This window comes from Falco biarmicus, chromosome 1 (genome assembly GCF_023638135.1).
Source record: "Falco biarmicus isolate bFalBia1 chromosome 1, bFalBia1.pri, whole genome shotgun sequence".
NCBI lineage: Eukaryota > Metazoa > Chordata > Aves > Falconiformes > Falconidae > Falco > Falco biarmicus.
The window spans coordinates 86,235,440-86,256,710 of record NC_079288.1 but is presented as its reverse complement, the minus strand read 5'-3'; the positions used below and the strand labels follow the sequence as shown (position 1 = coordinate 86,256,710).

Below are 21,271 nucleotides of genomic sequence, written 5' to 3'. Positions count from 1 at the left end.
ATCTGCTGTGTATTCACAGCTGAGACATCCCACCAGCTCTCCTTGCCTTCTGCTTTCCCAGCTGGAGCTCTTGACTTACAACCCAGGTATACGAAAAGCATTCAGAGCTCAGTATTGAAAATATTCTGAACTTCAGGCAGTGAAGCTCAGTGAGTTTGTTTTTTAACAACATAAAGGTAACACTTTTATGAAGAAGTTATTTTTATTCAGAGAGGTTATGCTTTATCTTGTATCGGTACCAACCCCATTTGTATGCCTCCTGCACTTCCCCCAGTGGGATATTAAATTCATACAGAATAAGTCTGGCTAATCTCTTTGTCCTGTTTTCACCACAGCAACCAGATTTCAGTAAATTCTTACTGAATTTATTACACCTTTTTTTGAATGTCAGTCCCTTATCCCTTTGGTATCGAATTAATGCCTGAGGATTGCGGTGAGCTGAGATTAACGTGGTGCAGGTGGAGAGCATTGTGGGTCACTGGGTTGCAGATCCACACTCGGCCATGCTCTGGGTATGTTAGACATCAATTAACATTCTACCTGGGAAGCTCTATTGTGTTACAACAGGAGCTGTTACCGCACCATGTAGCCTGGGAGCCCGTTTTCCTCTTGAATGTCATCCCATTGATGGTTGCTTGCAGTCCTTTTTATGGACATCTCAAGTTTTCTGTTGCCTGGATGGCTGCTGCTGTAGTTGTTACCTCAGCATTGATAAATGTGGGGTCATAGTTTAAAGAATGGGATGCATCAGCATTTAAATTTTGTTGTGATATATAGGGGAGCTGAGGATTGGGTCAGGCTATAGCTTGAATGCTTGACCCTTGTTTCTCTGTCTCTCCCCCTAAATCTCCTGACTTGGCTTCCAGTTTGTTGTGTCTGTCCTTTTTAGCGAGCTTGCAGGACCTTTGGAGAACTCGAGTGTTTTCATCTAACCGAATTTCAATCCAGCTTCATCTCTAAGGGTTTGTGAAGGGAATGGGGCTTCTCCCTGCTGTCTGGCTGGCTTTTTCTCTGCCAGAGGGAAACCCTGGCTCTCCCCAACGAGGCTGGAGCCCCTCTTGCTGTGTGTGGAGCTCAGAAACATCCGATTCTGTTTCGCTTTATGTTAGCACTGTTAGTGTGGCCCAGAGGAGCAGCCTGCGAAGACAATGCTTCAGAGCACGGCGTCGCATTGGAGGACGGCATGGAGCTGGAGCACACCTTGCTTCCTGCAGGCTGCACCGCTGCGGCAGGCCGGGGCCCCCAGCGCAGGGCAAGGAGCGAGAGGAAGGGGCACGCTGTGCCCAGGAGACATGGAAGGCTAGGCCCCAGGCCCCAGCGGCCACAGGCCGGCCTGGCACTGCCGAGGGGCGTAGGCGGGCATGGCGGGGGGCCGTGGGCCGTAGAGCCCCCCTGTACCGAGGGGGCCAGGGAGACCTCGCTGTCTGCATATGCAAATGATACGCAAAGCAGCCCCCCGCGCGGCCCAGCCCAGACGGGCCTACTGCGGGCTTCCATTCGGGCCCACTTCTGCGTTGCTATAGTTACCCGGCCTGTCAATCAGCCACCTTTCTCCCGCCCCGTCCAGACAGCCGCCTCGCATCATTGAACAACTGCCGTGCCATTCTCTTCCCAGAGGAAGTCCATAGGCCAACGCCGTGTCATACAGTCCCGCCCCCGCGGGCGCGTTAACTCCCGCCCGGTACCGAGACGGCGCCTTGGATTGGGCAGCAGCGCTTGTCACTATACACAGCCGAGCGCGGGGGGAGTGCTTGGCGCCCCACTGCCGTCCAGTCTGTGTCATCCATTGGCGAATCCGCCTGTCATTCCGTGCAATGGAGGGCGCGGATTGGGGGCCCTCTCACAGCCTAGCCCGCCCTCCCGAGGGGCCGTTTGGCGCAGGCGCGCTGGCGGCAGTGGCTGCGGCGGTGGCGGCTGTGAGGAGCGCGGCGCAGCGGGGCGGGCGGCCCATGGGGCCGGGCCGTGCTGCGGATGGAGCCGCTGCGCAATGGCGGCGGCGCGGAGGAGAAGCCGCGACGGCGGGGGGCGGCGGCGGACGCCGGTCCCCAGCGGCGGCGGAGCAGCGCCGCGGCGGGCGTTGACAGCGCAACGGGGCCGCAGCCCCATGAACGGGGTGGCTCCGCCAGCCGCCAGCGCCGGGACTCCGTCCGCAAGAACCGCCCGCGTGAGTGCGGCGGGGGGGACGAGGTGGCTGAGGTGGCCGCGGGGTCTGCGGCGCGGGTGGGGCCGCCGGGAGGGAGGGGCGAGGCCATGGGAGGGGGGCGAGGGGGAAGGGGCGGGGGCGGGGCTTATGGTAATGAGGCGTGGTGGGAGGGGCTACGGGGGTGGGGTCCGAGGGGGGTGGGGGCGTGGGGGGGAGGCTGGGGAAGGGGGCTCCCTATTTCCTATTTTGTGGGGAGGGTGGGTGACGGGGGAGAGCCACCGTGGGGTGAGGCGGGGGAGGTGGGGGGTGGGACGGACACTAGGGCAGCACGGTGGGGTGGTGACACGGGCCAAGCATGGCCGGTTCGGGGACAGTGCGGTGGAGACATGGGGGGTGATGCCATGGGCGGTTTCGGGACATCATGGTGGGAACATGGTGGGGGTGCTGAGATGGGTGTCTTGGGGACATCACAGTAGGGACACTGTGGGGTGATGACATGGGTGGTTCACGGACATCACAGTGCAGAATGGTGAGGTGGTGCCATGGGCAGTTTGGGGACATCATGGTGGGGACACAGGGAGATGGTGCCATGGGCGGTTTGGGGACATCATGGTGGGGACGTGGTGGGGTGATGACATGGGCAGTTTGGGGACAGCATAGTGGGGACATGATGGGGTGATGACCTGGGCGGTTTGGGGAATGTCACAGTGAGGACACAGTGAGATGATGACTTTTCCAGCATGGCTGGTTCGTGGACAGCACGGTGGGGACATGGTGGGACAGTGGCAAGGGCTCAGCAGGTTGGGGTGGGGATGGGACAAGCAGAGGTACAAGGGCTCTGGGATATTCAGGGTGAGACAGTGCCTGGCCCGGTGGGGCAGGACACAGAGGCTGGGGCAGGTGCTGAGGTGCCTGAGTTGGGCACCTTGGATTGCAGCAGGATTGAAGGTGACTGGTGAGGACACTGGGGGTGGAGAAAAGGGGACAGAAGGACAGACGGAGGGCCCAGGGTGTGCAGCCAGAGCCGGGGGCTGAGGGCTGTGTGGCTGGATTGGTAACTGGTGGAGGAAAAGCAATAGAGAGCAAAGAGAAAGGTGTAAGTTTTGGGAGGGGAGAACCGTGCAGATTTGGCAGGGACTGGGCATGGACCAAACCAGACTTTGCGAGGAAAAAACCATCCCCTGAACCATGTTTTTAAACGCTGTGTCAGAAACGGTCCGTGGAGTGAGTTAGGTGCAAAATGGATGGCAGCCTTCATTTTGGCAGCAGCAGGAGCTGCCGTTCAGGTGCCTGTGGCTGGTGACTTACTTCAGCCATGTTTGAAGTGGAACTGAGTGGTTATTTCTTTACTTGCACTGGAGTCCTTCCTGCTGGAAAGAAATTGCCGTACCCTGGAATTGAAATAGCATCAACGTAGTTCCCTGTTACCTGGCACAGCTATTGAAAGGACTTCAGCAAATGAGTCCCGGCTGAAAACAGGAATCAAAATTCTCCTGCTTCTCGTAGTGAGACTCTTGTCTGTTGGCTGGCGACACTGAGATGTTATTGTTACTGTATTAATGTAAAGTTTTATATAGTGTTCTTTCTCTTTTTTTGATTGCTGGGGGGGGGGGAAGGGAAGCTTCTCTTTTGCCCCGTCTTTGTGTGAAAAATAGGAATTACATATCAAAAGGCTTTCAAAGACATTTACTGAGCTGGATGCTGCCTGCGTTACTAATTTCAGGCGAGTGCAGCTCAGCAATGCGAATGTAGTGTCAGCGTGGGTGTGCTAACCTGCATTCCCTTTGCCTATCCCTTCCTTTCGTTTCCAGATCATGCTGCAGGAGTGGTCCTGCAGCAGGAAATTATTCTAAAGTTGGTGTTAAATAACTGAGGTAATTGCAGGGGTTTTGCTTGCTGAAGATGTAATAGGATGAAAGAGAAATTTAGTAGAGGGGTGTAAGGGCATTAGCAGTGGTGAGCATCCCGGTGATTTAGATGCAGCAAAACCAGCTTTGTATGTGAAAGTCCACTTATGTGGCTGTTCTAAGGAAATCACAGCAAAACCTACCTATGGGAGCTGTGGGGATGTTAGAGATGTGCTCGTTAAGAGGCTGCAGTCGTTTGTAGGGAGATTAAGGAGATCGCTGGTATGACAATTAGTGTGAACTTAGATGGAGCTACGCATTAGGTGATCATACTCTTCTGCCTTGCTTGCAGGCAGTTTCTGTGTCTTCTAGGGAAAATGTAGATTAAACTTGGCTGTTGAGGTTCTGGTTTGTTGCGGTGAAGTTAAATGCAGAGACTGGTGTGGGGTACTTCCAGGGAAACAGGTGGTGTGGCAGCTTCCAAGGCAGGGTTTGGATCCAGTCTGGAAGGTCAGCGTAGTGTGATTTGGGATTACAATGTAGCCTGTCTTTCCTAAATGCTGCTTGCGATAATTGGAAGAGAAATGTGCTGGAGCAAGTACATCCCTTAATAGGGACGGTGTCTGATGTCAGACTGAATTACATTTTGAAGTTAAAAATGCTTGATCCCACCTTAAGGAAGATTCAAGCAAGCCTAAACGAAAGCAGACCACTTAATAGGCGTGTGATCGAGAATGTCCTACTTTAGCTCCCACTTGTCTGCTGCTGGTATGTGGCAAACAAGCTCAGTGACCTTGAGGCTTGTCTTGCCTGCCTGCGCTGGCAGATGCCCTGGCAGATGAGCCCTGCTTCCCCAGGAATGAAAGGATTTCAGCAGGCTGTGATTCAAGCTTGTGATCTTTCTTCCTCCCTTGTCCTCTCTGTACCAGTAGTGTGCAGCGAGGGCTGTTTCGCTGCAGACTGAAGGGTCTGAGACCAAGCGGAATTAGATTGGATATATCTGAAATAACCTGTACAACAGTTCAGCTGATGTCCGAGCTACGTGCTTTCATGCATTGCAGGCTGTTAAATGTTTCTTGGTTAAATGCTTCATAGGAAATAAAGAGCTTTACCACAGACACTGTGATTTTTAGTATGCCACAGGCAAAAGAAGGAGAAGTCAAGGACACCAGTGCTCTTGGAAAGGAATGAGAAGTGTCCCTGAAAATGTGAAGCAGAGATTTGTTGGAGTTGCTAGCTGCTTTGGAGTATTATGTTGGTGGGGTGCAAAGGAGGGCTTGACAGTATTATTAGTGCAGGGAGAAATTATAATATAGAAAAAGCTTAATCAGCTCCAGGGACAATACAGAAGAATTCCTTTCTGGTAATGAGTTATCAGTACCATTATTGAAATCTACACTTAAAAACTGGACTGGAAATACCCTGGGTGACTAAAGAGGCTATTCACATTATGTTTACTTTAGCATAACTGTGGGATACCGAATGGCTGGCTGTGGGTAGCGTTAAGTGCCAGGCATAAAACCTCTGATGACCAGATCATAATGAAGTATCTTCTGTCAGGTTCATGCAAAGACGTGATGTACACATTGCTTTAAATTCTCAATACACACAGTATCCACGTAGAGGTACAAAGAAAATATGGTTTTGGCAGCTACTTTGCAGTACAGAATTTAAGCTTTGATTTTTTAATACCTTTTTATGTTTCAGAATTGTGTATGAAATGTGAATTCCTAGCCTATTTTTAGAGATGGGAGGATATGTAGACTCAGTGTCACTTTATATTAAATGCTGATGAATATATTTTTTCTCGCAGCTGTAAAATTTCTATTGTGGTATAACACTATTAAAATATAATGTTTAATATTTTAGAGTAAGCATAGAGATGCTGTCATACACTCAACTAAATCATCAGTCTTCGTTGTTCTGCAGGCTAATCTTTTTAGCTTCTGATATAATTGGCTCATAACTTAAGGATCAGTCTGAAATACAAGTTGAGCAGCTTGTCCTATGAAGAAAACCACTGTAGAGATCTGTAATTATATCACCTCTTTCATCTTGACAGTTCTGCAGCTTTCAGAATAAGTGTGTTGAGGGGTTTTTTTATTTATTTATATAGTGTCCAATTTAATAAAGTAATTTACATAAAAATAAAGGCATTATATTTTTCCTGCCCCAAAGAGCTTACAGTCTAGCTCTAAAATGAATTTGAAGACGAAGGGAGGGTGGCAGCTCTTGCTGTGGGAACACATAGTATCCTTGAGCTCTTCTGTGTGTGAGGTTATCTAGTACAAGCTGTAAGTCGTTAACCTTGCAGGCTGGTCTTTTGTTTGTTGTGTATCCATAGGTCTGCCTATTAGAAGAAGGTTTATTTTAAAGACAAAGCTGTATGTACGTTGTGCATATGAAAATGTATGCATAGAGCTGCTTTATAAAAGTGTCGTGCTCAAGGAAAGCAATGCTTTGTCAGGCCAAAAGCTGAAGAATTTTTTTCATGGCAAAAAAATGCTTTAAGATACTTTATAACTGCTGCTGCAGTATGTTGCAGTAGGAAGCAAACGGAAATAAGGCTAGTTGTTCTTTTATGCCTGATGGGCTGAGCGGTGCCACAGTCTTGCCAGTTCCTTGTGCACCTTCTTTGTACCCCTGGTGCTTTTCACACTGAACTCTGCTGAATTTATTTTGTGTCTTACACAGTGTTGGAGAGTGGTGTTACTGGCTGTCATTGTGCCAACAAAGTAATATAGAGACCTTCTTTAAGGAAAAAGACTGTAGAAGCTTTTGAATGGAGAGCACTTCTAGCTATGAGAAGAGGATTTCCTGCTTTTCTTGTGAATGTCCAAACACCCAGGGAGAGACTAAACACTTCTCAGAAGGTGCTGGGCAGGAGGAGAGTCCAGAGGTTTGTACTGCTGTGCTCTTCCCGTGCTCTGCCTACAGGTTTCTTACCCTCTCCATCATTCTCTGGCTGGCAAGCGCCTGGAAAGGAGAGGCGTGCCAGGCTTGCTCCCAGCATGGAGGGCTCCAAGTAGCAGCAGGGAGGTGGTGAAGAGAGGCAACATTTGCATTTTCTGCCTTGGCCATCTTCTTGCACTGGTTATTTCAGCAGAACCTTCTGACTGAGAAAAATCAGCCTCCAGGCTGCCCAGCAGCTCCTGGATGCCACCAGTTCTCACGCTGCTCTAGATCTGCCGTCTCCTGCAGCAGCTCTCTTGGAAAAAATGCTTTAGAGGCTTAAAAGGGAGAGATCTTTGGATGGTTTTCAACTGCACTGCAGATGCCGGGAAAAATCAGTGTTTTAAGAGAACTCTCAGTAGCAGATGGTGATGGCATTGATCCAAGAGAGCTTCCTCCTTCCTCCCTTTGAAGGCATGGATTTTTCTAGTTCTCAGATATGGAAGAGCTGTCGTTGCCCTGCCTGTGACTGCCCTGTCGTGTTGGCTGACTTCCTGTAAGTGTAAGGTGTTGGGGGGGGGAAGGTTCTCCATGTTGTTAAAATAATTTCCTCCTCTTGTTTGTGTGCCACACCCCTTTCCTGCAAAAATGGGTTTATAGGGGGAGTTTTGTCCCTGCCCCAAATTATTTGAGTGCTCTGTGTAGGCTTTACTGCGTAGAAAATCTTTTCCAGTAAGATAAAGAATTACTTAATTTTGAGCTAGCACGCTTCTTCCGTGGATTCTTAACCTGTGGTGGGATGTATATAACGAGAGATCCATAATTAAGAATCATGTGGTTTAAGTTAATTAACTTAATAGGCTATCTTTTCGAATTTATCCCTGGTGACTTACTGAAGGTATAGCTGAGCTGTTGGCAGATGGAGAGCACCAGCTGCTCTGTACAGAGGCTTCCTGCAGCTGGTGCTGCACGGCTGTGTGAAGCCAGCTCCAGCCTGAGGTTGTGTCCCAGCTCAGGGGCTTGGATGCTCCTTTTGGGGCCAGCTGGGATTTCGCAGGGCTAGTGCTCAGTGAAGACTGGTAAGCCCTGAGCCCAACCTGACTGCAGTTTACACCCAGCTCTGCAGGCATCATTCCTGTTTTCCCATTAGCCGTGTCTTCTGGGATGCCAGATGGTGGATAATGACACGGTTTAACCCCACGCTTGATACTCTGCTAGTCCGGTAGCAGCTATAACACCTGAATAAGAAGTAGATTTCTATATATTAAAAAATTGGAGGTGTTGAGGGCACTGAGAATGAGCTGGGATGAAGTTTTTAAGGAGCTGCTATCTTTTTGTGATGAGGAAAGCTTCCTAAACTGACGGACTGAGTTGGTGCTTCTCATGCCCTAAAATCTGGAAGGTTTGTGTCCCTGAATGTAGGAGTTTGGGGTGTGAACTTAACAAGCAGCTTTAAAGTCAGCTAGTGTTATTCTGCTGAAAAAATGCATGTAGTAGCAGCTGAGCATCTACTCTGAAGTGGAATCCCGTTAGCTTGTGATGAAGCAGCCCGTACGGCATTTTCAGTTATGGGGCTTCAGCAGGGCACCGTGCCGTAGTTTTTCTATGCTTTGCTGCTGCAGCTCAGTCAGGGCATCTCCAGCACCCCGTCCTCTGCTCTTTCCCTGTTTTTACCCTTGTGTAGCCTGGCAAAGTGAGTTTGGGGGAAGATTGCTGTCTCTAAATACAAGAGTGGGGATGCTTAAAAAAAAAAAAAAAAGTGCAGGCTTCATAATGCAGGAACAACACTGTGTGCCCTGACAGGAACAAATATATTCCAGAAATTTAAAGGAAATTTCCCAGCATCAGAACAGGAGCCTTCTGGAATCAGTCCCTTAATAGTCAGAGCAGAGATGACAAAGCAGCCAAGTGCTTTTAAGAGCAGGAAATTTGTGGAAAGGTAGTCCAAGATGTCAGTGACAACAGACAGGAGAAGGCATGGCTGAGTAATGTGGGAAGCCTCTTCCTGTTCCTTTCCTTAGCTTGTTAGTTTTCCAGCCGAGTTTATGCAGTATTGAAAAGCATAATGCATGTGGGGAAACTGTTTTTAGTGATCCTGTATGTGAACTGGGTATTTAAATAGAGTCATGTTTACCAGTTCCAGTCACTGGAGGGACTGGAGCAGCAGCAGAAGGCTCTGGTTTGGCTGCCAATGCCCTGTTTTTACCTGTGTGACTCTGATGGTATTTTTATTCCTTCTTTTCTCAATAGCAGGGCATGATTCTTGTTCAAAGTGTTTTTCTGTGGTACTTGTTTGATAAATCTAGGACTTTGGTTCAAAGAAAGACAAAACACTTTGGGCGAGGGAGGTGTCCTATTCTGCCATTAATATGGGGACTGCTTACAGATCATAGAATCCCAGAGTGGTTTGGATTGGAAGGGACCTTAAAAGATCATCTAGCTGATGGGCAGAAGCCACGGGCAGGGACACCTTCCACCAGCCCAGGTTGCTCCAAGCCCCGTTCAGCCTGGCCTTGCACACTGCCAGGGATGGGGCCAATGTCTCGCCACCCTCACAGTATGTAATTTCTTCCTGATATCTAATCTAAGTCTCCCCTCTTTCAATGTAAAGCCATTCCCCCTTGTCCTATCACTACAGGCGCTTGTATAAAGCCGCTCTCCAAATTTGTTGTCAGCCCCTTTAGGCACCGGGAGGCTGCTCTAAGGTCTCCTGGGGCCTTCTCTTCTCCAGGCTGAACAACCCCCACTCTCAGCCTGTCTCCACAGGAGAAGTGCTCCAGCCTCTGACGATCTTCCTGGTCAGGTCCATGTCCTTATGTCCCTCATGCCCCTGAGCTGGAGGCAGCGCTGCAGGGGGGTCTCACCAGAGCAGGGCAGAGGGGCAGAGCCCCCTCCCTCGCCCGGCCGGCCACGCTGCAGGGGATGCAGCCCAGGGCACGGGTGGCTCTCTGGGCTGCGAGCGCACAGTGCCGGGTCATGTCCAGCTTCTCATCCACCAGCACCCCCGGGTCCTTCTCCTCAGGGCTGCTCCCAATCCATTCTCCTCCCAGCCTGTATTTGTGCTTGGGATTGCCCTGACCCATGTGCAGGAGGATCCTGTACTTGGCCTCATTGAACTTTATGAGATTTGCATGGGCCCACCTCTCAAGCCCAAGTCCCTCAGGATGGCTTCCCTTCCCTCCTGTATGTCAACTACACCACACAGCTTGGTGTCCTCGGCAAACTTGCCGAGAGTGCACTCAATCCCAGTGCCCATGTCACTGACAAAGATGTTAAACAGTGCTGGTCCCAACCCCTGAGGAACACCACTCATCACTGGTCTCCACTGGCTGGCTGTGCCATGTTGGAGATGGCTTCAGGATGCCATTAGGAGGACCTGTGTACAGATGTTTACGTTTAAGGTGTTGGGAAGAGCAGGTGAGTGAAACAAGCAGATGTTTGGTGTTTGCTGCCCTGATGCCTGCCGTGCAGAAGGGTGTCCGTCTCCCTGTTGGAGTGGTCGTGGTCTCTCATTTCTGTCTGCCAGCTCAGCTGATGTTGCCTTGCTCCTCCACAAGAAGGCCCTTTCTTTTGGGCGTGCAGAAAACCTGGGGCTTATCCTTTCTGCTTTTCCCTTCATTTATACTCTGGGGTCTTGGACTCCTTTTCCCGTGAGGGTGCTCCTCCTGGTCTGCTGTTCCCAGGGATATGGTTCTCCTGATTTTACGGGATCAGGCCCAGGCAGCCAGTGCTCCTCTCTTGAGAAGTAACTTCACTGTTTAATTTTTTGTGGCACTCTTTAATAAGGTTTTCACAAGGGAGTCTTGAAATAAGACATAAATGCTAAACTTTACTCCAGTCAAAGGCCTTGGTAGACTTTCCATCCTGAAATGCGGATAGTTTGCAGTTCTGAAATTAATTTGAGGAGTGCAGAATGAGAAATTGTCATGAGAAAAGTCCTTGAATTGCTCCTGCTTTCTGCTCCTGCTTGCTTTCTCTCTTGGGCCACGATTCAGATTTTTCTCTCTTTGTCATTCATGAAGTTATTTTTACATCTGTTCTTGTTTGAAGTATATGCGTTGGAAATAGAGAGTGATTGGGATTTGGATGTGCCTCCTAAAATAGAGTTTGCATCTTCTTTCAAGATTTCTTTTGGTGATGGTTGGGGCTGGCCTGTATGTAAACACATAAAAATAGCTCAGTGGTTTAAAAATAACGTGGGTAACTGATGGCTCTAGCTGCTCCTGCGGAATTGTGATGCTCGGAAAGGGCCTGTTTTATCTCCGCTCTGTGCAGCAACCAAGTTAACCTGTCGAGGAGAGAACGCATCGTCTTCAAACATGCGCTTGCCTGTTGGCTTTGTGGCTTTTCAAAGATCATTTTCTTTGGGAGTGAGTCCCCCTCCTGACCCTGAGCTGATTTCTTTGCTGTTCAGCTTTAAGTGATGCCTCTGGGTATCTGGGTATTGCTCTCTGACTGCTTTGTGCTGCTGGGGCTGGAGTGGCAGAGCCTGGCATGCCCCTCGTGCATGGGCAGGGCGAGGGGCCGGGCAGCATGCTCTCGCTTGGGCACTTCTGCATTCTTCTGCATTCGGGGGGTGGCCGCTGCTTCCCTACGCATAACTGGAGGGATAGCTGCTGTCAAAGGGCAGTAGGAAGAGGGCTTCTTTGTGTTGCATGCTTATCTGTCTGCAAATACAATAAGCAAACATGTTTGCAAAAATAACAGTAGCGTGTTAACATGCCTGTCTCTGACATGTAAGAATTTTACTAAAACCTGAGATCCTTCTTTCCAGAGGAACATTAGTAATGTCTGTGCTGCATTCAGGTTTATTTTCTAAACATTCATTTTTTCCTTTGGAAAAAAACCCTGAGGTTTTAATCCTGCTGCCATAAGCCATAACATGTGGCTACATTTTTCTCTTTGCTCTGGAGCCTGTGTATCTTGTTAGCTCTAGCCTATCATTTAGCTCATTAATAGTAATATTAATCTGTTCCAGTTCTCAGCTCTAATCGCAGATTCCATCTGATCAGGGTTTTCTCTTGATCTTTTCCAAGAAGCTCATTATCTAATACAGCTGTAAATGTTGCTGGGCCTGACACTAATGCATATTTTGTACCATGGGGGAATGACTAATAAAATAATCCAATTAGACATTTGGTTTTGTCTCCCTGGGGCATCTTAGATTACTTGTCTACCTCAGTTATGTGTTGTAATTAGTTAACGTTTGTACATCCCTTTGATGTAAAAGCACTGGTATTATCCTTGGCTCTGGCTCTGGCTCAGAACTTTATAAAAGAAATGCCTGGGGATTAAAATTGCAGCGGTGTCTAGCGGGTGTATGGATACTGTCAGGCGTGTGCTGTGTGTTATCTGCAGCGTGGTGGTGGTGTAAGTATTTTGGGTATTGCATATCAAACGCTCAGAGCTTTTGAACATGAGGTATCTCAGAACAGGAGTTGTGGTTTTGTACAGAGGAGTTTCAGCCACACTTGTCGAAGACAAACCAGACTACTAATGTTTCTTTCTTCCTTTTCCACTTGAAAATGAATAGATCCATTGGGCCTGCATTTTGCAGTCCTAGAGAATTGCATTAATTAATTCAGTTTATAAGTATTGCTGGTGATATGACAGTATCATACCCTGTTTCTTTTTTTTTTTTTCTTTTTTTCTTTTTCCCCCCCCTCTCTTTAGTCTTTCCTTGGTTTGGCCTGGATATTGGAGGGACCTTGGTCAAACTTGTTTATTTTGAACCAAAGGACATCACTGCTGAAGAGGAGGAGGAGGAAGTGGAAAATCTCAAAAGCATCCGCAAATACCTGACATCAAATGTAGCCTATGGATCTACAGGCATCCGGGATGTGCATCTTGAACTAAAGGACCTTACCCTGTGTGGACGTAAAGGCAATCTGCACTTTATACGCTTTCCTACTCATGACATGCCTGCTTTTATTCAAATGGGAAGCGAAAAACACTTCTCAAGCCTCCATACTACCTTATGTGCCACGGGAGGTGGAGCGTACAAATTTGAGCAGGACTTTCGCACAGTATGCATTTTTGGCTTCTATATGATTAGGATCTGGTAGTGAAATTTTTTTAAAGCTTAAACCTAGAAAACTTTCTCTGCAGACTCGAAAACTTCTCTAAATCTTATCTTTGGAACAGTGTACCTAATGGAAATTAAGCTTGGTTCAGGAAACAGCATGTGGAGTCAAGTTCGCATCTCCAAATTAGGATACTTTCTTTCCTGAAAGTGCATGTAACACTCCTGTAACGCTAAAATTTATCGCTAACTTCCATGGCTTGTGCTCTCACAAGACTTCCGCTATATTATTAATCTCTGATTATGCTGATCTCAGTCTTGTGGGTTTTTTTTCTCATTGCTGTCTTTCACAGGCTTAATATATGTTTTATTGTTCCTTTGCTCATGTGGTTTCATTTCTAATGCACGTGTGGGTGAGCTGATTGAGGTTCAGTCAAATTTGGTGGTAAGTTAACTGAAAGGAGGTTAGTGGTTGGGATTTGACATCATCATGTGGCTTCATTGTAAGTTTGATTCTTGTTCATAAGTGAAAAACATGTGTGATAAGTACTTTGTCTAACCAGGGCTTGAAAAAATGCAGCAAATAAATGGGCTTTTTGTGCAATTGAGGCTGTGACATGAGAGGAAAATAATTTCCTAACTTCCTCCTTTCTTGGGGTATGTTATGTGATGGGTTTGGGGATATTTTTTTGTTGCTGTTGTCAAACTGTTAAGTTCCTTTTCACTTTTCCTTGGTTTTTGTGCTAGTGCTGCAGAGTCAGGGCCTAAATCAGGCCCATGGAAGTTGATGGTATTCACTCAGTGTCCATCTGTGGATCCAGTTGCTCGTCTCCCTCACTCTTCCATGTCTGCACACTTTTGGGCCAGGGTAGTTAGCAGTCGTGCATGGAGAAGGATGGAGACCTCCTGTGATCTGTACCTCTTTCTGAGTCACTGCAGGCCATAATGGAGATAGCTGAATTTAACTGGCAGTGAATGCATTTTTCTAGCCCTGAGCATAAACACTTCTGATCCCTAGCTACTTGTTGAATATTCATCTTTCTTCTATTTTTTTCCACCAGATGGGTGACCTTCAGCTTTGTAAACTAGATGAACTGGATTGCCTTATTAAAGGAGTTTTGTACATTGATTCAGTTGGATTCAACGGACATTCAGAGTGCTACTATTTTGAAAACCCAACGGATGCTGAAAGATGTCAGAAGCTCCCATTCAACTTGGAGAATCCGTATCCTCTTCTTTTGGTGAACATTGGCTCAGGGGTCAGCATTTTGGCTGTGTATTCAAAAGAAAACTATAAACGGGTAACGGGCACCAGGTGAGTGCTGTGTGGGGGTAAATTGAGTTGTATTTTAGAGTCTGGGATTCATTTCTGCATTGTAGATGACATTTGCAGGGACAAGCTGCAGTAGGTGGTGAGCTGAATGACAGCTTCTGCTTTTACTGCAGTCCCATATCTCTGCCAACAAAGATCCCTCCTGGAAGAAAGAGTGGGAATTTCATGTTTTGGTCTCTTTACTGCAACCAGTCACTTTAGCAGCTTTTATTTCAGTTGCCCTGCTGCCGGAATGGAGGTGTTTTATTTGCCATCAGAGAGATCCCTCATACTTTGGAATTATACCAAATACACTCCTAATGATCATGTTAACAGCTGTTAGCTTTGATCCTAGTGGTAGAGATTTGCATCCTGACTTCCAAAAGTTACCTTGTTTTGGTGGAAGGGATGTTGGCACCGCAGTAGTTCCCCAGACAGTTGCTGGGCTGCTGCAGCTATCCTTCTTGAAGATGTGGCTCTGGTTGCCAGGCAAAGCCAAAGAGCTCTGTGGCTTTAAGCTTTCCTGAATTTCCTGATAGTTAGCAATAATAATAATAATTAAAAAAAACCACAGTACAAATCTTAGTCTTATTATATGTTGTTATTATATGTGTATATAATATATATATATTATATAATAACATATGTTATTATATGCTGTGCCCTAATACTCCATTTATCCCTGAGGACTACTATTTATTTTAAGATTGACTTCTCCGAGTCCTGGGAAGAAGGTGGAGATGTAATTTCTCATTTAGAAACATGCCCTCTGCAGAAGGCTGTGAGGGCTTGGGATTCCTTACAGGCTGTAAGATATTGGAAAGTAACAGATTTAAAGAAAACTTCCAAGGTGGCTCTTGCTGAGAAGAGAAGCAGCTGAAGGAATGGGGCAACTTGGGCTAACTCAGACACCTAGCTGAGAAATCTGGGCTTTCAGTGGAACAAGCCATTTCCTCTTTTTGTCCCTTTAGAACAGGGGTCCTCAAACTACGGCCCACGGGCCAGATACGGCCCCCCAGGGTCCTCAGTCCGCCCCCCGGTATTTACAGACAGAACCCCCCTGCCCTCCCCCGCCGGGGGTTGGGGGGGGAAACCAAGCAGCCGCAGATGACTGCCTGCCACTGCATCCGTGCGCCAGCCCCCTGGTTAAAAAGTTTGAGGACCTCTGCTTTGGAAGCAAGGTGAGTGACTTTCATTTTGTTTTATGTTGCAGCCTTGGAGGGGGAACCTTTTTTGGTCTCTGCTGCCTTCTTACTGGTTGCTCCACCTTTGAAGAGGCCCTAGAGATGGCGTCCCATGGAGACAGTACCAAAGTGGACAAACTAGTGCGGGACATTTATGGAGGAGACTATGAGCGATTTGGATTGCCAGGCTGGGCTGTAGCATCCAGGTAATGGCTGATTTCTGTTTTTATTTTCACTGGAGATTCTGCAAGGATGAAAAACTGGATTTGTGTGTCTGAGGAGAGCAGCCATTCCTTCTGCTGTTATGTTTTAACAGATCTAAATTATCGATAGCAAAGCTTTTTAGAGTTAGAATCTTTTTGGTTAAATCAGCAGTTTCTGTTTTCTAGAATTCTGATGCAAATGGACCTTTAACCCAAAAACTGTCTTTACAGCTTTGGAAACATGATGAGCAAGGAGAAGCGGGAATCTGTCAGCAAAGAGGACCTGGCAAAGGCTACTTTAATAACCATCACTAATAACATTGGCTCCATAGCACGGATGTGTGCACTTAATGAGGTATTATGGGGAAATCTGTTTCCTTGTTTCCTGTCTAAAGCATCACTTGTGTGCTGCTGTCACGCAGTGTCTTTCCCTGCATAGGCTTCTGTAGGTGTGTGTTTGTATTCGTTCTCTTGGATATTCAGTAAGTTATAATTGCTTCTTTTGGATTGTTCAGTAAAATTTGTCCTTGCTTGTCTGTGTAGTTAGAGCCAGATTGTTGTGCTGTGAACTGAAGAGCTGTGAATTAATTAGGGGTTGGCTGTTGGTCTCATTAGGTCCTCTGCTTGGTCAGGAGTTAAGCAGCATCTCTGCAGTGGTTTGAGGAATGGCAGGTGTGTGATAAACTACAGCTCTTGTGATGGTGGAGAGAGAAGGAAAGGTGGGGTGGAAGGGCATAAAGGCTGGATACCCTTCTTGTGTTGTTTTTACAAGTTGCTCTTGATTTCTTGGTCAGGCTCCACCACTTCCACAGCTGATCCTGTATCTTTGTGCTTTCAGCTTCTTTACAGTGCTGCCTTGTTGCATTCATGTCAAGCAGCATTGTACAGGGCTATGAAAGAACAGAGACATGCTCTCCACTTCTTGCGGAGCCTGTTCCTATGGGATGAGGTAACAGGGCGAAGCATCCCCCCGACTTCTGTTGCTGTTGGCAGATGCTCGCTATTTACCTTCGCTTATGGCTGAAACTGGGCAAGAAATATTATAAACAGCCTTGGTCACAATGCATCTGCTGAGTCCTCACTCTGGAGTACACAGTGGAAGGCAAAGAAGGTGCTGAATAGTTAGGGGAAAACGTTAATGAATGTGGGGATGGAAGGAAAATCCATAGGGCGTGAGCGAAGGAGCAGGTAGGAGTTGATCCTGATTCTTTGGTAAGAGAAGAAACTGAAAATTATTTTCATGTTGGAGAACAAGAAAGCTTCACAGTTATCACTTGGCTCAGGAGAGCTATTTTGGGATTGAAAAGTTTGGCTGGAAGTCTGCTTGGTCGGTCTTTTCCTTTCAGAATTGTGTTGGTTATGGGTTTCTAAATTTTTTTTTCTTTCTTTGTTTCAGAGTTAACATTAGGGTGCCATTCAGCTTTTCAAATGCTGGGTCAAAGGCTGGAGACGAGGGGAGAGAGAGGAGATGGCACTTGACGATCAGTGTTCCTAGCCAGTATAGGGATCTCATAGCAAAACATCAACTGTTCTATTCTAATTCCTAGTCTAGAAAGGCTGTAGTTAGACCTCTGGATTTCCAGGTAGTGCACAAGAGTTTGAGAAAGAGCCTGGCTTAAAATGACCTGGCTGGTGCTGCTGTCCGACAGAGCTGTTGGATGTTTAGAATGTTCTGCAGATCCTGCCTTACACTTTCAGCAGTCACTTAATTTATAGAATCATAGAATCATTTAGGTTGGAAAAGACCTTTCAGATCATCAAGTCCAACTATTAGCCCAGCACTGAAACATGTCCCTAAGTGCCATAACTGTCTTTAAATACCACCTGGTCCCCAGGCAGCCTGTGCCAGCGCCTGCCAGCCCTTTCTGTGCAGACATGTTCCCTCACACCCAATCTCACCCTCCCCTGGCGCAACGTGAGGCCGTTTGCTCTCGTCCTGTCGCTGGTTCCTGGGGAGCAGAGACCGACCCCCCTGGCTACAGCCTCCTGCCAGGCCGTTGCAGAGCCACCGGGTCCCCCCCAGCCCCCTTCTCTCCAGGCTGACCCCCCCGCCCCCCCAGGCTGGTGCCCCAGCCCCTGCCCCAGCCCCTGCCCGGCTCTGGACACGCTCCAGCCCCTCAGTGTCTGTCTGGCCGTGAGGGGCCCAACGCTGAGCCCAGGCCCCACGGGGCGGCCCCACCAGTGCCCCGGGCAGTTCTTTCTGTCTTTTGGTGCAGTGTCTGGCCGCTCCCAGTGCAGTTCCCCACCATCTCACTTCTCCCTTTATGATCTCATCTTGCTCTTTCAAATTGTGTCTTGCTGCTGCCAGACCCCAAGCCAACTCGGTGTTGCCTCCTGCTTGCAGATTGGCTCTTTCGGGTCCAGTTTTAAAATTTCAAGTTCAGAAAGCTGCAGATGCATTACACCTTTTCTCTCTGCAGCTCCCATCCCCGCTCTACTGAAGCAATTATGCTTTTTAGCTGCCAGAACAGCAATTTGGGGTGATGCAGTTTCTCTGGATCTGGTTGCTTTAGTGTCAACTGGTGACTTGTCTATGCTTTCAGCTGAGTTGGTTTTCATCAAGTCTCACCAGAAAATGGATTTGAAAAGCTGCATGTGGCATTTTTAAAAGGCATTAAAAGTGTAACTTCTTTTCTTCTTACTGTAAGGTTTGGTTTTCATCATTGCAAGCAGCAAATGGAATTTAGCCTTAATGTTCCATTTATTTTTTTTTTTTTGCCTTAATACTTGCAGAACATTAATCGAGTGGTGTTTGTTGGCAATTTCCTTCGGATCAATACAATCTCGATGAGGCTTCTGGCATACGCTTTGGACTACTGGTCAAAGGGACAGTTAAAAGCACTTTTCTTGGAACATGAGGTGAAATTACTTTTTTAATTTATTTTGTCTTGTGGCAAATTGAAATCTTTGGAACGCTCTGGAAACAGCCGTGTGGAGCCTGTAGCTGCTGTTGATAGACATTGTGTGGCAGGTTCCCGTTCCTTTGTTACTGTAGGCACAGTTACTGCACTGCCCAGTGTAGGGTCAGAAAAAAAACATGTCTGTTGTTCCAGTAGCTAATACCAGAATTGTTTACTACCAGTTTCATCTTGCTTGTGAACTTTCTTTTCAGACTATTGACAGTATGGACGATTCTGTGCAGCTCTGCTTTCCAATGCGGTGATTATAGTTAGAATCTATTTTGTAATATCCCTGCCTATAGTTATTTCTGTCCAGTGTCCTTTATAAGTTGTGAAAACTACACTGTATCTGTATTGTTCTTGTCGGTGTATGCCCACATTTGAGTTTTTAATAGACATTCCTGTCTGCTCTTCAGGGTTATTTTGGTGCGGTTGGTGCTCTTCTGGAACTTCTGGATTCAGCCTGACGTTGTGCACATTCTCTACGTTGGACCTACAAAGTCAGGGTGCTTCCCAGGTCACTAAGCCCACGTTTCGCTTCAGAGCAGCCATTCACAGACTGTTAAACTAATTCTGCATGACCTAATCAGAAAAGGAAAGGACTGTTGAGTTTCTGTCTGTAAATAGTTGAAACTAATCTTCAATTACAACGCAGGTTTGTAAAGGAGCATGTATGCAAATATGCTGACCGAACGTAGCGGCTGTATCTGGAACATCGGTAGGGCGTTTAGTCACTTCCATCAAATAGCCCTTTTTATGTATGGTCTACATGTTTAGTGATGGTGATGTAACAGAAGACGTGCACTCTGTTCCTTCCATCAAGATTCCTTTGAGTGCTGAATGTCTACACAGTTCACAGTTTATCGAGTTGAGCTGCAGCGGTTTGTACTCCACAGCGTCGCCTTCTCGCTGTGCTGTGCGTTGTCTGTAAGGGGGAGAGGCCACCAGCACAGCCCTGGCACGCAGAAGGCACACGGATCGCCTCCGTCTCCTCTGAACCGTACAGCGGCCAGGCAGACACCCTGGTGCTGCCAGTAAGGCTTTATTCCTGTTACTGCAGTTTCTTATCTATGTATACTAGAGACGAAAGGTAAGGCACAAATCCTGTGTCTCAGGTTGATTCTGCTTTCAGGCTATAATGCTTCGATACAGACCATAATACCCTTTGGGACATGCCGTAGTGCTGGCATAGTGTTAGGAGCGTCTGTCAGCCTCTGACCTTGAGATCTGCTAAAAGCAAATTTCAGTATGAAATAGTGTGGGGGTTTGTGTGTGTGTGTGTGTGTGTGTGTGTGTTTTCTCTGTTGTAAAACTTGGCTGCATATAACTATACCAAAGAGATTATGGTGGGGGTTTTTTCCAGTCATACACTTGGGATTTTCTCTGTAATGTTCCATTTTACATTTATTAATTGCTAAATGACTGTAGTTTCTGGGGGGGGAACCTCTCCTTCCCACATGCATGCTGTACCCTTTGTTTTCTCTGTGCATGCCATCTTGCATACAGCCTGCAAACTGGGTTGCTGCAGTTTGGAATTCCTAAAGCTATTGTACTTGGGGGGACGTGGGTTTAGAAATGGCTTAGTGCACACTGAATAAACGCTCTCAAAACCACAGAGATGCTGGTAGTGGACAGCAGTTTAAAAAAGAAAAGTAGCATGCATATGGTTTGTAACCTGACCTTCCTTCCTCGTGTCTCTGCCTTGCCCTGCTCGGTTCAGAAGTTCTTCCCGGGCTTGGATCTTGCGCTATAAAATGAACAAGATCTGTGCTGAGAAGGGTGTCGGTGTTCTCTTTGCCGTGCTGCCGGTTATCTGGTTATCTCGGTGTAACCACGCTCCGGTCAGGGAGCATGGAAAAACTGCTCTTCTGAAGAGCCATCTCAAGATGATGCCAGCTGAAGGGAGATGCTCCTTCAGAGCATTCCCGCAGTTTTGTGCCCCGGCTTTCCAGCTGCTAGGTGTAGCGGCCATCCTTCCGTGAGCAGGGTGAGGCAGTCTTCCGTGCAATGCAAGTGCAGATCACTGCAGTTCGTATTTATCGGGGTTTATCCCAGGACATGGAATGACTGTCTACCAACTCAAACACATCTTTTAAAGGCATGGTTTCTTTTCAGATAAGTTGATTTTCAGCTCTCCAATCCCGGTGCATGTTTAGATGACAGATCGCAGCACTGGGCGGCCCACGCTGGTGTGGTGGCTTGTGGTTTGGCTGCAGCTACGTACAGCAGAGATACAGCAGCTCGCGCCTGGCTCTGCTCCTTACTGCAGCCCCAGGTCCGAGGTGCTGTGCAGCTCACAGGGTTGGCTGTGTGGCACCTGCCTCTCTTTTGGGCCTGAAAAGGGAGGGAAGTACGATTCAGAAGTTTTACTCTTTGCTAGATGAGGTGCTGTGTGAAAAAAGCCTGTCCCATCAGCTCTGCTGGGTAGGTGTTCCAGGCAGCAGAGACACCGTAAAGCAAGGCAGTTTCTAAACATCAGTTAACTGTGGGCCTGGAACATCCTGAATACATCCAGTAATTTGACAACAACAATAAAATGGAGGGGAAAAGAGAGCAGTGTTCACATGAGAGGTGATCTTTGCTGCATGCTGTCCGTGGAAGAAAATTTTTGTGCTTTTCCTGCAGTATAGTGCAGGTTTAGTTGTGTCCTGTTCTGTGTTCAACGTAATGTGGTGTGCTTTTAGAGGGAAGGAGTTTGAGCAGGATAACAGCAGCATGGTTTGGGTTGGAAGGGACTTTTAAAGTTCACCCAGTCCCACCCCCTGCCA

General features: G+C 47.5%; 1 protein-coding gene across 2 annotated transcripts; it reads left to right on the top strand.

The window, feature by feature from the left end:
• Window positions 1–1,885: 1,885 nt before the first annotated feature.
• Window positions 1,886–20,120, top strand: PANK2 (pantothenate kinase 2). 2 transcript variants are annotated; one of them, XM_056343378.1, is made up of 7 exons: window positions 1,886–2,164; window positions 12,556–12,908; window positions 13,966–14,219; window positions 15,430–15,606; window positions 15,835–15,958; window positions 18,337–18,462; window positions 18,920–20,120. In XM_056343378.1, the coding sequence occupies exons 1-7, from the start codon at window positions 1,972–1,974 to the stop codon at window positions 18,968–18,970; spliced, it is 1,278 nt and encodes a 425-aa protein (XP_056199353.1). In that variant the 5' UTR covers window positions 1,886–1,971; the 3' UTR covers window positions 18,971–20,120. The 2 variants fall into 2 exon arrangements, with proteins under 2 accessions (XP_056199353.1, XP_056199363.1); XM_056343388.1 differs by lacking the exon at window positions 1,886–2,164 and having other exon boundaries at window positions 12,625–12,765.
• Window positions 20,121–21,271: the final 1,151 nt, after the last annotated feature.

Excerpts from the sequence above, each read along its gene's own strand:
- PANK2 (XM_056343378.1), top strand. The coding sequence starts at position 1,972 with ATGGAGCCGCTGCGCAATGGCGGCGGCGCGGAGGAGAAGCCGCGACGG. Across the intron at positions 12,909-13,965 it reads TTGAGCAGGACTTTCGCACA|ATGGGTGACCTTCAGCTTTG; the intron begins GTATGCATTTTT and ends TTTTTCCACCAG. Across the intron at positions 14,220-15,429 it reads AAACGGGTAACGGGCACCAG|CCTTGGAGGGGGAACCTTTT; the intron begins GTGAGTGCTGTG and ends TTTATGTTGCAG.